This window comes from Lissotriton vulgaris, chromosome 3_1 (assembly GCF_964263255.1).
Source record: "Lissotriton vulgaris chromosome 3_1, aLisVul1.2, whole genome shotgun sequence".
NCBI classification, from domain to species: Eukaryota; Metazoa; Chordata; class Amphibia; order Caudata; family Salamandridae; genus Lissotriton; species Lissotriton vulgaris.
Window position 1 is genome coordinate 1,815,692,942 of NC_141689.1, and position 15,084 is coordinate 1,815,708,025.

Here is a 15,084-nt window from a genome sequence, read left to right on the forward strand (position 1 = left end):
GTGTGCAATATTGTTTTGACAGTAAAACTGTATGTCATGCAAATTTCATGGCCATTTCAACAGCCTTGTCAGGAGTGCCAATTATCTACTCCTGAAACCACCTATCTTTAAGAAGAAAAAAACATATGAGAGAACATTCTCAGGCGTAGGTCCCAGGATATGGAACGCCCTTCCTGCAAACATCAGAAAAATTACAAACACGATAACATTCAAGAAGGAAATCAAGAACCATCATATGAGCAAGTTCCTCCCATAACAAGACAATCTCGACCGAAGACGTGTCGCTGATTGTATGACTGTATACCCTATATGGGAGTAGGATTTGACTGACTGAACCTTAAAGTAATACTACCTCAGATCATTGTAACTTAATTCTCTATTAAGTTCATCCTGTTATTGTTTCCCACTTACAGACTTTGACGATCTTATTGCATTATATATATTGTGTTTGTAACCCAGACCATAAGATGTTAAGCGCTCTGATACCTACGGGTCATGTTCGCGCTATAGAAAACTGTAAAAAAAATAAAATAAATAGAAAATGTGCAGTGTGTAATGACAGTGTGCTACCACATGATGCTTTAGTTACATTAAAAAAAGCACCCAACTCATCCATTAAAGCTAGGTGTGTTGCAAACGTTTGTCGTTCTTAAAACTAGGTTCCGATTCGAAAAAGTTTGGGAAGCACTGGCCTAGACATTATTCTTAGAATACAATTTTTCCTTAGGACATATAATATTTTCCAGTCACTTGTCCCTCATTCCTATGACTGCTCTATGTGATATTATGGTTTCCTTCAGCATCACAATGTCACCTTTCTTTCTCCCACAGTAGGAAGACGCTTCTCGGTACAAGCCTCCCGCCTTTGGAATTCACTCCCTCGTGACTTACGACTTGAACCTCAATACCTGCGCTTCAGGAAGCTGCTAAAAACCCATCTCTTTCCCTAACCTGTGCACCCCCCCCCCCTGTTTTTGATCCTTCATCCTTCCTCTCTTCCGACCTCAGTTTCTTGCTCCGCTGATTTGGTGAATTTAGGGTTCCTCAGCGCTGGGATACCTCCGGGTGACTATCGCGCTTTATAAAAATAAATAATAATAATAATAATAATAATAATAAGTAGTCAAGTATAGTCCTTCTTTTGATAGGTTGATGTGGGTGGGGTGCATTCCTCCAATTAAAACAAATATTATACAGTAATCTCAATAATCAGGCACAACAAAGGTTAGACTCCCTCCTAAATACCTACAGAAGAATTAGGAAGGTTTGTTCGGGGCAAATAAAATCCTTCTACAATTGATGTACTTTTACAGGTTTGAAGGTACGGTAGTGAATGCCTATTGTTTCAGCTCTAGGTCCTTCAGCATTAGGAAGTGGAGTAAAGGCATGTCCTAACTTTACTACTCCTAAATGTCTTTTGTGAATACCGAAAGTCGTAAAGTTAGGATTGTGTCTCTGTTTAGGAGTAGTAAAGTCAGGAATCCTAACTTTACTACCCCTAAATACCTTTTGTGAATGCCAAAAGTCGTCGTAAAGTTAGGATTGTGCCTCAGATTACTTTTGTGAATCGGGCCCATAGAAAATAAATCAAAAAAGGGGACGGGGGCAATGGAGTACTGGGAGCAATTCAACACTGTTGAGGAGCTGTAGTGAGTACAGAGGACTATGAAGGCAAAGGAGTTGAAGAGAGAGGGAGGTATAAAAAAAAAGCTAGGAGTGGGCAGGGGTGGGGGAAACAATGGAAAATAGGTGAGAGGGCAGCACAGAGAGTGTAGAGGGGCAGGGATGTGAAGATGGAAGTAGCACATAGCGGAGAAGAGTAAAGAGCAAGAAAATACATGCACTCACATGGATTACTGAAAACAAATGAAAAAGTAGTACGCTGAATGTAAGTAAGAAAAGGAAATATGAAAGTTGTCCAATTCAGAAATATTGTAAGAAAGCTACGCTCCAGTGGAGGAATAAACACAAGACGAGGAAGGAAAAACACTGAGGGCCTCATTTCAATGCCTGTCGTACGAGCATCCAATCGGCATTCTAGCTGAAACGGGACCGCCCAACAAGGAGTTGGTGGTCCGGCTAGCATGATTAGGGTGGGACCGCCTTCACAGCGGTCCGAAAGTGTATTGTTCCTCTTGCGGATTGTGCTGTGGCCCACAGCATAAGCTGCAATAGGAAAAATACACTTTTGAAACATCCATGCATGGATGTTGAGGGGGGCACCACAGGTGGACTCCAAGGCCCATTGTGGAGGGTCACGGGGGAAAAACCCTTTCCACCAGCTTTTTCATGGTGGCAAAACTGAAAGGCTGTCAGAAAAGTGCATTGTAATCCCCACGGCGATGCTTGAGGAGGCATGCCTCCATTTTGGGGATTTAGATCGGCCCGCCACCACGATGGGCTCCTTGAGCCTGTCGAATGCAAAGTGCATACACCCACAGGCATCGGTCGGACCGCCTGTATATTAATACGGCAGTCATACCGATGTCTCTGATGTCAGGTAGACCACCAACATCGTAATGAGCCCCTGAATGTTAAGGAAAGTGAGTCATAGTACAGAGATGGTTACTAAAATGGTCTACCTGAGAGTTTCATCAGAAGCTCCGAAGCTGCCTTGACTGAAATGTCCTGTGTCAGCAAACTTGTCTGGACTTCCTTTGGCTGGTGTTTGATCTCAGGTTTGCTTGAAGACGAGGCCTCTGGTCTCGGAGGGAATATGTAGCTGGGTGGACGCGCAGGCGAGCTTGCATTTTCCTCATCTCTAGGTTCTTCTTTCACTTGAAATGTAAGCGTAAAGGGCTCTTTCTGATTTGCAGCTGTCAAGAAAATGAGAAGCAGTTAATGAAACAGATCTCTAAGGTCTCCTCATTTATCATACTCAAGTAAACACATTCCCACAGAGAGTCTAAATGTTATACATGGCAGAGAAAGCGCAGTGCCAGAAACCATTACAACAGCTAGCTACTCTTTTAGTTTTTTATGAGTCAGTTTCCAATACACCTAAAAAGTTCAAGAAATAGCATGGATTCTCTGAGGCATATTGGGCCTTTCAGTGTTTATTAAAAGACCTAGTTCTGCAAAATCAAATGCAATGACATAAGTTATATTTTGTACAGTTCTGGCATGTGACTCCCTTTAGGCCAGAAGCATGTATTCAGTATAATACAGTCCTCTACTACCAAGCTGTAATTTAAGTAAAGAGCCTCACTGTAAGAAACTGGGTTATCAGTTGAGAGGGCTTAGAGCCCCACTCAAGTAATGACCACAATCATTCTTAGGGTGAATCAAAAAAGCCACTAAAAAAATCTTGACACATAAGGAGCCAGCCTTAACTTAGAGACAATGTGTAAACTTCTTATGCAGCACACAAACAGTAATACAGTTAAAATGCAACAAAAGAAAAACCTGAAATCAATTTAGAAAAATAGAGTTAATTCTAATAAATAACATTACACTTAAGTGACAAAAATCCAATCAGTAGAACTGGAGATATGATTTTTAATGTTTGAGTTGAAAGCAGTGCCAAAAAGCTCAAAGTGCCATTCATGGTTATCTGGTTGCTCTGGACCATGTCAAAGTCACAAGTTCAGGCTGACAGTGACGGAGAGCGGGTTGATTACAGGGAGAAGATTTAGCCCAGTGAAGAGTTTACCTTCTCCCAGCTCAAGTCCACATGAAGAGCTTCAGCTGAAACTTACTTTGGTGGGGGGTGCGAGGAGATCATTGCTGGCATGAGGAGCATGTCACCATCAGAACTTCTCGTTGGAGCGGAGACACGCGATTGGTGCTGACGCGGGGAGCCCACTTGTTGTGAAGCACCCCAAACATATAGATTTGCACCTGTAGTTGCAGTCTTGAGTAGGAGGAATACACTCTCATGTCAGCCAAGAGATCTGGATCTGCAGGGCACCTCTTGGGGATCAAGACTCAGTCCAGCAGAGGCCAGCACCAGGAATCAGGCAGGTGTTGTTGGTGCTGGTCAGCTGGGCAGTTGCAGGGAAGGACTGTGGGAGCTTATTGTATACTTGTGGCTCAAACTGAAGGTCAGCAAACTGAGTCACTTCTGGGGATGCTGGGTTCAAGGCAAGCAGGCCCACCATCATTGCACTAGTGACCTCCCAGTTAGACTACTGCAATGCATTATACCTCAATGCCAGTATAGGATCTCTGAATAAGCTTCAGGTGGTGCAAAAAGCTGCGGCGAGACTTATTCTTAACATCCCTAAACACCAGTCCGCCAGGAAAGGAATCTGTGCCTTGCATTGGCTTCCGATTAGGAAGTGCATCACCTTCAAGGCTCTGAACTTGGTGCACAAAGCTATGCATTGCATAGGCTCATCACATCTCAAAACCTTGTTCCAATGGGACACTCATGGCAGAGCCTTGAGATCCTCCACTCAGAAAAAACTTGTCTCTCACAGATTTCGTAGGTCCAAATGGGGTTGCCCCCTTCTATCACCACGGCGGATTCACTCCTGACCTTCAGGAAGCTCTTAAAGAACTGTCTCTTTGCCTCTTAGCTGGCAGGTGATAGTCACTATTCCGTCTCGCCCAGCGCCTTGACACTGTTTGGTTTTTGTGCGCTTTATAAATATTTATCCTATCCTATCGCATCTTCAGACAGCAGGTTAGTCCTTATTTTGAACCTTCCACAGGTCCCAGAGTGCTCTGATATGTTCTGAGACTGCCAGGCCAGATCAGGAGCGGAAGACCCTGTCCCACACCCAAGGCCATTGTGTCCCCATGTATGGAAGGAATACACCTCGCACCACAGGAGAGATATTACAGTCCAGTGACCCTGGACAATGGCAGAAAGGCAAATATATTTTAGGCAGAAAAATGTCAACTATCTAAAAGTAGCATTTTCAGAATAGTACCTCAAAATCATACTTTACCATTAAAGAGGGTTTTAAATTATAATTCAAATGAGTTGAAGATGTATTTCTGTATCTGTTTCCAAACTGAAGTTAATAATTATTAAGCGTAATAAGGCAAATCTTTGTTAGTCTATAAGAGAGATCGCCATGCTACAGTGAAAATTACTTTACAGGTTTTTCACTGCTAGGAAATATAAAACATAAATACACATGTCCTACTTTTTAAATACCATACACCCTGCCCTATTAGGGCCTGCCTTAGGGTGACATATATTTATTAAAAAGGAAGGTTTAGGCTAGGCAAAAGGTTTATTTTGCCAAATAGGCGTGGCAGTTACAGGGTGCAGTGGCTGGCCTGGGACATGTTTTATAAATCATAAAACATGTCCCAGGCCAGCCGTTTTTACGGATTTTTACATATAAATACAGACTCCTTTATCTGTATTTATATATAAAAACAGGAAAATACTAGTGGGTTGAGAGGTGTTATCCCGGGCTGAGACAGCTTCTCGGGCACACACAGAGCTGCCAGCCGCACCCAGGTACTTCACAGGTCTACAAAAGACCATTTACTTGTTGATGAGTCCTTGTTGTTCTTTCACCCCTTCTAAGAGGCCCTGCCAGAGTCAGATTAGGAGCCTCTATTCGCACCATTGTTGCGCACCTGCTTTCCCAGTGGGTCGGCGAGTCAGTTCGAGACTGAACAAATGCAGCTCGCTCCGGGGAGTGTCTTGGAGGGAGGGCATTAAACCCTGCGGCACCATGAACATCCTGATGGTTGCAGCGTGGAAAGCATGAGACAACTGTGGTGGAGGATAAAGACTTGGGGGGAATACAGTAACATGCCTGGACAGTGTCTGAAACTCGCATGACTAGAACATGGCAGGGAGCCCGATAACTCTATTAACCACCATATAACACCTGCAGCCTCTGCTTCAAATGGGCAGGTGGTACTCTCGGGTACTGAGAACCTACAGTTCTTTTATTTTCAAGGCAGAGTAACTGCACGCCTTTGCTTTGAAGCAATACTTTGTAAATGGGAGAGTCTGGAATGGTAGTATGTGTACTTTTTTATTTCCCGTTCAAGCAGTTTCTGTAGCCGAGAGGCAGTGTGAGTTTCTCTCAGTGGGGCACTAAGGTGTTCAGTGGGGGATAGGATGTGGCACTCTGCCGATGACAGAAACTGCAAGGCTCTGAGACAAATGGCTTGTGATAGCACTTTTAAGCATATTTGGGACATTCTGCAAATGGCAAAGTTTTCAGATGAATGTATATTGTTGACCAATATCAACCGAGCGCATGTGTGCAGTGTCACCTTAAATAAATGTGGAAAAATACTAGCTGTACCGTCGTATTTTGCTTGTGGCAAAAATAAATGTGAATATATATATAGAAAAAATGTCCCAAAAATAAATATGGATAAATACAGACGGAAATGGCAAAAAAATAAATACCATAAAACCGGGAGCCCTATTTATAATGCTACTTTAATAGATGGCACAATGAGTGCTACTGCCCACTAGTAGCATTTACTTTACAGGCCCTGGGTACAGGCAGTACCATTTAATAGGGACTTACACGTACAATAAATGTATCATTTATTGTGACTTTCTAAGTAAAAGTGCCAATGAGGTGTATATCAATCTCGCCATGTTTAAGGGAGGGAGCACAAGCACCTTACCACCAGTGCACAGAGTCCTAAAGCGAAAAAAACATGTTAGCAAAAATAGGGGAGTGAGTGTGAAAGGTCTGAGGGAGTACCATGTCAGGTCTAACACTCACTATACAACATATTGTGACAGACTTGTCTCTCAGTTTATCCTACTGTAGGTTACATTACTAAGAGGACCTGAACATAGGGTTTAAATTGACACTATGTGATCAATAAAAAGAGAATGCAGGCATGTTAAAAAAAGTATTTCTCCGCCTACCTGCTGACACTAGAGGTGGTTAAATCAGCACCATGCGTAGAAGGGCTGGAAATGCTATTTGAACAGGAGTATACTTCTATTACTTATGGTAAAAATCATCAGTTCAATTCAGTAATCCTTGTTTCAGCATTTACTTAATTTCAGGTTGCAACCGGACAGTAGGGTCCTGCTTCGGCCTCCTTCTAAATCAAAACCACCCCACACCAGGAGGTTTAATTGTCACACTTGAGTTATTCCTAAATAAGAATAGTGAAATCACTCCTGAGTTATCGATTACAAGGTCCTAGTCTAAAAACCTTTTGTCTCCAGATGATCTGCTTGAAAGCGGTCATAGGAATTGAAGTTAGACCAAATAACAAATGCAGCTATGTGCAGGACTTTGCTTACCTTGACTAAGGAAGCAGCTATGCCTCTCTCTTATTCTGACCGAGCAACTCCACATGAGTCAGAGCACATGCCAAAGATGTAGCCGTCGTAAGACAACAATTAAGTAATGAAAAACAGTTTGACCTCTTTCTCTGCTACATTAAAATTGACAAAAAATTATGAATTTGATCTAGTCTGAGGAAAAAGAAGGTGGCAAATTAGTCTCCTGAATAATCCGAACAGTCCATGTCACATTAACAATGAAAGCCGGCCTACCTAATGACTGACCTACTTATTAAGACACACGTGTAAATAGGCCCTCAAATAAGGGAGTCCAGTTTATTTGATGCATAATGGGTTTGATAAAGAATAGAAAAATACATTCACTAAAAAGTGCTTTAAAGAATTTTCAGTCGAGGGAAGAGGGAATCTTGGAAGTAGTTGAGAAAAAAAGATCCTTTATGTGGTAAGAAACCTTCACTGAGGATAGGAAAGGCGGATTTCTCTGAGGAGGCATTCTGCCAAACTCTCAGGGTAAAAAAATCAACACATGATACCTGAAATGCTCCTGTTATGGACCACTGTAATCAGTGGTGTAACGAATCTTGAGGGCCCCCCCTGCAGGGTGGGTGGAGGGGCCCCCCCTGGACTCAATATGGAGCTCTCCGGCTGAAGTGCAAGCTGAAGGGGCCCCCCGCACCGCTGGGGCTGTGGGGGCCTGTGTTACGCACCTGACTGTAATGTGAAATAAGACAGCTAATCCCATGTCAAATTTCTCCTGAAGCTAATGAAGCACTGTGACCAAGCTTAGCCAGGGCTTCTTCATGATCACTTGCGCATGACAGGGGTAAGATTGCGCTTTCATTGCGGATTTGTCGTGTGGGCTGGCACACCCACCAGGGGTCAGGCATAGTCCCGCAGCCCACTCATCACACTGCTCTGAACCCCATTTATCTCCAAGCATAATCGATCCCGATATAATACCACTCTTTCTCTGATGAATCACTGATTGCTGCACAAAAGATATATGTTGTTTAAAATGGCAGTGCACGGACTGTGCAGGGAAGAAACAGTGTGAGCAAATTTGTAAACCCGTTGAAAAAGGCAACCAGGGACAGAAAAAACGGGACAGTGAGAAAGCGAAAGGCAGTATTCAAGAAGGCGAGCAACTAAATTAGCAGTAACACGACTGGCAGTGTGAGGTACCAATAACAGTGTGAGGAGATGTTTGAGATGGTGAGAAGCATCTTTGGGATAAACGCAGCTGCGTAGATATTCACATAATTGGCATACTAATATCAAATAAAAGAATACCGCTTGGGTATGAATTTTTGGTTGGCAATGAAGTTTTTTTCAATCCTGAAAAAGACCGACGCATCCATCAAGTCAACATTAATATCCATATACTGTATGCAAAAGGGAGAGAAATACAGACACATCACCCACCCCCCAGTGACTTTCGAACGTGTTGCTAGGTAACCGGGTTTACAAGTCAGGTTTCAGGACCTTTAGTAAGTCACCATGAAATGACTGGGCCTTTTGCATAAATTGAGAGCATATTTGAGTCTATTCTCCAAAGCCGCTGGATCGGTTTTCAGAACAATGCAAGCACAAACCCCGTGCACACGGCTCTGAGACTTGGGTGCATGAAATTATATATGTTTAAATGTGCTTCTATTGCATGCTCTGCTCTGTACATAGAGGCGAGTGATGACCTCCGTTCACAACACACTCTTGCCCAATTGCACAACCTTATCTCTGCAACTGGACAAGCCATTTTACCTTATTAAATACAAATAGAAAAATAGGGGGTATTCCTTCAACATGTTTAAAAAATATATATTTATGCCCCCATTTATACTAGTATATACACACACACATTTATATGTATATAGTGTACATTAAAAGAGATTTTAAAACCGGTGTATCTCTTTTTCCACTACTTGTTGCTACAGAATTTAGCTATGTGGCAAACAGAGTAAGATTTGCTGAACCAATCCGGAAGTAAGGAAAATATCATCATAGCCGTCTATCAAGCCATTACAACCGGCTGGTCCAGCTCAGTAAGGCGCTGATTAGGAGTCAGGCGAGCAGAATTCATGTATTGAATTCCACTCTGCCAAATAACGACTGGTGTGCTTTAACCTTGAAAACATATGGAGATAATGGACGGAGCACTGAAACCCCATCACAGATCTGGATTGGATCCACCATCGTTCTTTAGCTCACTTCACCACCTCAGTTCATAACCAGCCATATACAAATCAGTCTTGACCCTGTGCCTCACTGGAACAGTCCAGTCCGAACTGCCAAGCCAGGTCCTCCCTGGACCGGAAAGAAGCATCCTAGGACCGGTTTCGGGATAGCACCTGCTTTAACCTTGGGCTGTAACAGCGTCAAGGCTGTGTAACACGGCCCTGCCCAACCTCCTTCTAAAACCTGCCATGAGACTCCTCCCCTTTCTCCCCGACCTTCCTCCTTCTCCCTGTCTCACATCTGCCCCCCTGGAACACATTTACCACCTGCTCTGAACATGGTAATTGAGTGCATGAAACTCCTTGGTATCCCTTAGAATAGGCGACACTATGTGAAATTCCACTCAGTAATTCTGGTCCGCATAGATGTTCTTTTTTTCTGGGACTGACAAATTCAGAGTTTACACTTCTCCAGTACTGCACAACTCGCAATCTGGGTCAAAGAGGGCCATGCATTCTGAGGCGGCTGGTAAAACTGGCCATAATATCCTTGCAGCACAGGAACTGTCTTTCTGTGAGCAATTTGCAGATGAATGTGGGGTCTTGAGCTCAGAATGGGTACTAATGTGCTGTACAGTACCAAGTGTATCTCACAGGTAAAAAATGCATTGTATTAACCTATGAGCACTGTTCCAGCCTTGCATATACCTCCATGTAGGATGTATGTGATATATCAATAATATGATATACCATGTAACGTGTCCAGGGGTTCCCTTAGTAGAGGACAAGGGCTTGCTATGGAACCCCAGAGTGCTCTGTTCGAGGGTAGTGAGGTTGAGCAGCCTTAGGCTTAACACAAAGGAGCACCAAAATATTTGCAAATACACACAATGATTAATAAAATACACACACGACTCAAGAAGGAGATCCACACCAATTTATAAAAATACCAAGTACTTTTGTATATGTTTACGCATCAGTGAAAAATCATTTAAGTAAGTATGTTATTAAACATCAATTATTTTCACATGCGGACACATGAGTTCTGGAATGTTATCCTATAGAAGGAAGAACAAGTCCTGCAAACAGGTAGAGTACATCAACTTACAGGACCAATCTCCAGGAGTTAAGGTGAGTGGTGGGCAAAATCCAAGGCAGCACCAGTAGTACACTACGTGGGAAAGGAGGGCGGCCAGGTGCAGTGTGCAAATCAGACTCAGGAGCCCAATATGTTTCAATAGGGATCAGTCACTGTAAACAAAAGGCTTTGGCTTTGGCTAGGAAGCCAGTCGGGCTGAACCAGCAAGTGGACTAAGGCCTTGCGATGCTTGGCGATAGGAGGACACCACTCGTCCTCTTCCCTAAGGCTCAAGGGTGACGGGTGCAGAGGTGTCCTTAGGTGTCGGGTTTTTAATTACCGGAGCAGTCACAGTCAAAGGGGTTTGCGTGCAGAGGGACATCGGGGAGTCGTGTAGGGGTGAAACCATGATGGACCTGAGGGCTGGGGAACCTTGTTGGCACCATTGGTCCACTTCAACTCGGGCAGGGGGAGACGGGTGAAGTGGTTGCTTCAGGTTTTGGCAGTTGCGGAGGCCTTGAAGTCTTCTCTTGTAAAGTTTCTTCAGAACACGTCTACTGTTCATGGGAGGTCTTGAGTCTTTTTTTAAGGCAGTACGCCTTCCCAAGTCTCTGGGGTTACAGCTCCATGTCAAGTAAACATTGGTGCCATTTTCAATAAGGGATGCAGACAGGCCGGAAAGGTTGGTACCAGGTCAGCTGCTTCTTTTCTCTTCTCTGCATTTGTGGCTCTTCAGGGCCTCTCTCTTCTTAGGTCATCAGGATCTGTTTCTCTGGTGCAAGGGGCTCCCCTAAATACTGAACTTAGGGGTGTTAGGGGAGTGTAGTGTAGTAGCCAATGGGCTACTGACCCTTGAGGTCACTACGCCCCCTATATAACACTTTCTGTGGGAAGTGGGCATAACCCTGTCCCAGAATTCCTAAGTATGCCATCACCGAGATGGCTGCTTCTGGAAAGTTGTGTCCCCTTACAGTAGCCCACCTTAGGGGTGGCACTAGCTTCGAGGTCGCACACTTGTCTGATTAGCATACTTTCCCTCCTATCCAGGTGCCAATAGGACTCTGGACAGGGAGGGTGGCTTCCTATCCTATGAAGGGAGCCAGACTTGCATACCAAGGGCTGCAGCATCTTTGAAGCTCACTGGTCCAAGGAGGCTAATCAGCAGGTCATTCTGTGGGAATGGGTGTTACGCCCTCTTCCCAGACAGGATTTTGTTCTGGGTCTCCTGAGAGCAAAGGCTCTCACCCTAGGAGGTCAGAACAGTGTCTTGGGTGGTAGGCTAGAAGAAACCAGTAAGCAAAGATTCCAGAGGCTGGTAGGTTTATGGGGGCACCTCTAAGGCGCCTTCTGGTGCATGTATTGGTAAATCCAACACTGGCATCGTGGTGGGTTTACCAATATGAGATGTTTGATACCATACATCCCTATTTTCAGTGAAGCCAACATGTAGCTGGGGAACTTGTTTTTCACCAGTGTCCAGCACATGCTTTAAAATGGCTTCCCTGGTCACTTGTACTGGAAGTAATAGGACTGACCAGCACACGGGCATATCTGCTCAGGCAGGTATGTCTTCACATTTAATATTCAGCATCCTGCATTAGGGCTGTTTGGCCTGCTGTAGTGGTGACTTGCAAATATTACAAGCAGTGGTAGGGGGCATGACACACAGGGATATGTGACATGTCATGTTTTCGCTTTTGTCTGCACTAAGCCACGCAGAATGCATTAGCAGCCTTACATGTGCGTGGTGAGGGTCCCTTTGGGTGGCACAATTTATGCTGCCGCCCTTAGGGACCCTCTTTAGTACCTAGTTACCAGGGTACCATTTACTAGGGGTTTAGAGGGTGCTAAAGATTTTGCCAATTTTGGAAACAACTGTAGAGTTTTGGGAAAGAGCTCTGGCACTGGGGACCTGGTTAGCAAGAACCCACTGCAAATTCAGTCGAAATCATATGTCCCAGGCAAAAAGTGGGGGTGACATGTCAAAATGGGGTACTTTCCTACTTCCACGTTATAGGAATTTCTGTGGTCCAAAACCTGCGTCCAACAGGAATTTGTGCCTAACTCATAATTTGAGATTGTGCTTAACTTCAGATTTAACTCATAATATAAACAATATAATCAAGATGCCCATTTATTTCATTTATTTTTAAATGGTTGTATCCTGAATGTAAAGTGGCATCTCCCTTATCATTCAAAAATCTATTTACTTTGACAAAAATTGAAAAATCTAATCTGTCCCAGCCGCAAAAGGGTTCAAAGGGCTCATGGGCACATACATCAAGGGAAGCATTTTCGATTCCTTAATAGCGATTTTTAAGGAATCGCTATTAAGGAATCACAATTTCCTATGCATGTAGGTTTCGCTAAAAAATAGCGATTCCCACACATTTCCTATTAGCGAATCGCAAATTGCGATTTGCTAATAGGGAATGCTTTCTCATTCATTCCTATGGGCGTAGAGGCCCATAGGAATGAATGAGAAACCATTTGCAATTTGCAATTACCAAATAGGTAATCATAAATTGCGAATGCAATGTCAAGGGTGAGAGGGGGCCAAAAGGTCACTCTGGTGCACCCCCAAAGTTGGCATGTGGGCAATATTTGGCATTTTACTAAGGAATTGCAAATTACCATCAACTTGAAGGTGATGGTCATTTGTGATCCCTTAATGCAAAGTCGCGATCTGAGATTGCGTCTTGCATTCGCAAAATAGGTCATCGCTAATTTTGCGATTACCTATGTTGCGAATGACTCTGGGCTAAATGCACCCAAATGGCTAAAGCGAATCGGCCCATTTGCGACCGTTATTTAGCTTGATGCATGTGCTCCTCAATTTATGATCAGTCAAGTTCCTTTGACTCTCTGAGATCATATCTAACTTGCACTTTTCAAATATTCTGTTATATCCGAGTTTTTTTTATTCTTCTCCTCTCTGATTTTGTAGTATTGGCTCTTTAGCTCCAATTTTCTTCAATTAATAATTCAATGGTGATCCTTCAAATAAAAATATAAACCTCTGCTATTTTACTTGTAGATAGAACTGTTAAAAAAAAATAAAAAACAGAACAGAGGTAATTATGTCATGGGATATTTGTGAAAACGGTGTTATCCAAAGAACCAATCATGAAATAGGATAACAGGAAGAATTTTAGTAGGCGGGGAACTTTTACATTTACAACCACAGAAAAAGGAACATATCTGTTTCTAATATGCTCAAACTGTGCATAAATTTCACTCAATACTGGAAAAAGAGTCAAACTTAATTACACAAAATGTGAGACCAAACATTGTGGGATAAAATGCCTATATTGTACTACTAGAAAGCAATTTCGAAAAAAACTGGAATGGTAAAATATAAGGTACATTATTCAAATATAAGATATAAAATATGGAATTCTCTATAGCTAAACATTTTGTGAAATTTGATCACCAGTTGTCACAAGTAAAATCTCAGATAATAGAAATGGTGAGATAGAACGAAAGAGATGGAATATATAACGGCGACAAAAAGAAGCACACTGGATTGAATTTGTAAGAACAGGGACTTCTTACGGTTTGAATGAAATTGTCAGGATCCGTGGCCCATGCAGAGACATAATCCCTGAACTTGATGGACATCCAAGTTCTTCATTACAGAGGGGAAATAGAAGTGTGCATAATGAAGGTGGTCTTGGCTGGAGGCTTGAAAGTTTCGTAGCCTAAGCTACGTGAAGCACGCAGCAGAACTCAGGTGAACTACAATTCACCAAGATGCTGTGGGACTCTCTCAAGATACTGCATTGGCAGCTCTCATCCTGATCCTTTGGGTATAAATTGCTCAGGTGGGATAGCGTTCATCGTGTTGCTGCAGCAAGAACCCTTGTTACCAGAACCCGATATCTTTGCATCTACACGTCAAAGTGATTCATGATCATGTACACCAAGAAATATACTGGATAACACTGTAGATATGAGCTCGATACAAGAGTCTCTTAGTTTTGTGCTATGTGCACTATTTTAGAGTAATATGATTTTGTGGTAGGTACTCTATTGGAGTCATCTAGTCTTGTCTTCTGAACTCTAACTTGGAGTCATCTGGTATTGTACTATACCTTTATAATGGTGTCATCAGTTTTTGTGCTAAGAACTATATATTATAATAATTTTTTCGGATTCTAGGAATTTGGGGCCTCATGAACAAAAAATGAATTCGGTAAAAATTGCACACCAACTTTTACCATATCATTTTAGATTTTGCAGACCAACCTATGTCATATTAAGTTGGTTCATAAAAATACAGAATCATTGTGGGTCGCAAGTCGACCTACCTCACCAACAATTGTGAGGTAAGTCGCAAATTGCTACTCAGTATGATTGGATATAATAACAGGGGTGGAGGTAGCAGACCACCATGTCTGTGATTATGTGTTTCATATAATTAGACAATATAATCAAGATAATGGTTTCATGCAATAGGGAAAAATGGACTATAATCAGCAGCAAAACCAACTGGGGCTTAAGAGTCAAGAAACAGAAAGGAAGGAATATAACTTGCATAGACGGAGGTACGTAATGGATTACTATCAACAGAAAGAACAACCTGGGTTTAGTAACCAGTAAAAAATAAGATATGATTATTAGCGGTTAATTGAAGC

The 15,084-nt window shown here is 42.8% G+C and overlaps 1 protein-coding gene across 2 annotated transcripts in view; it reads right to left on the reverse strand.

Annotated features, from left to right (window-relative positions):
• Nucleotides 1-15,084, reverse strand: part of ZNF827 (zinc finger protein 827) — a 578,049-nt gene that overhangs the window by 166,130 nt on the left and 396,835 nt on the right. For both annotated transcript variants that reach the window (XM_086962262.1, XM_086962263.1), the window contains exon 5: nt 2,583-2,816. In XM_086962262.1, coding sequence (XP_086818388.1) covers nt 2,583-2,816 — 234 coding nt within the window. The remainder of the gene's footprint in view (nt 1-2,582; nt 2,817-15,084) is intronic.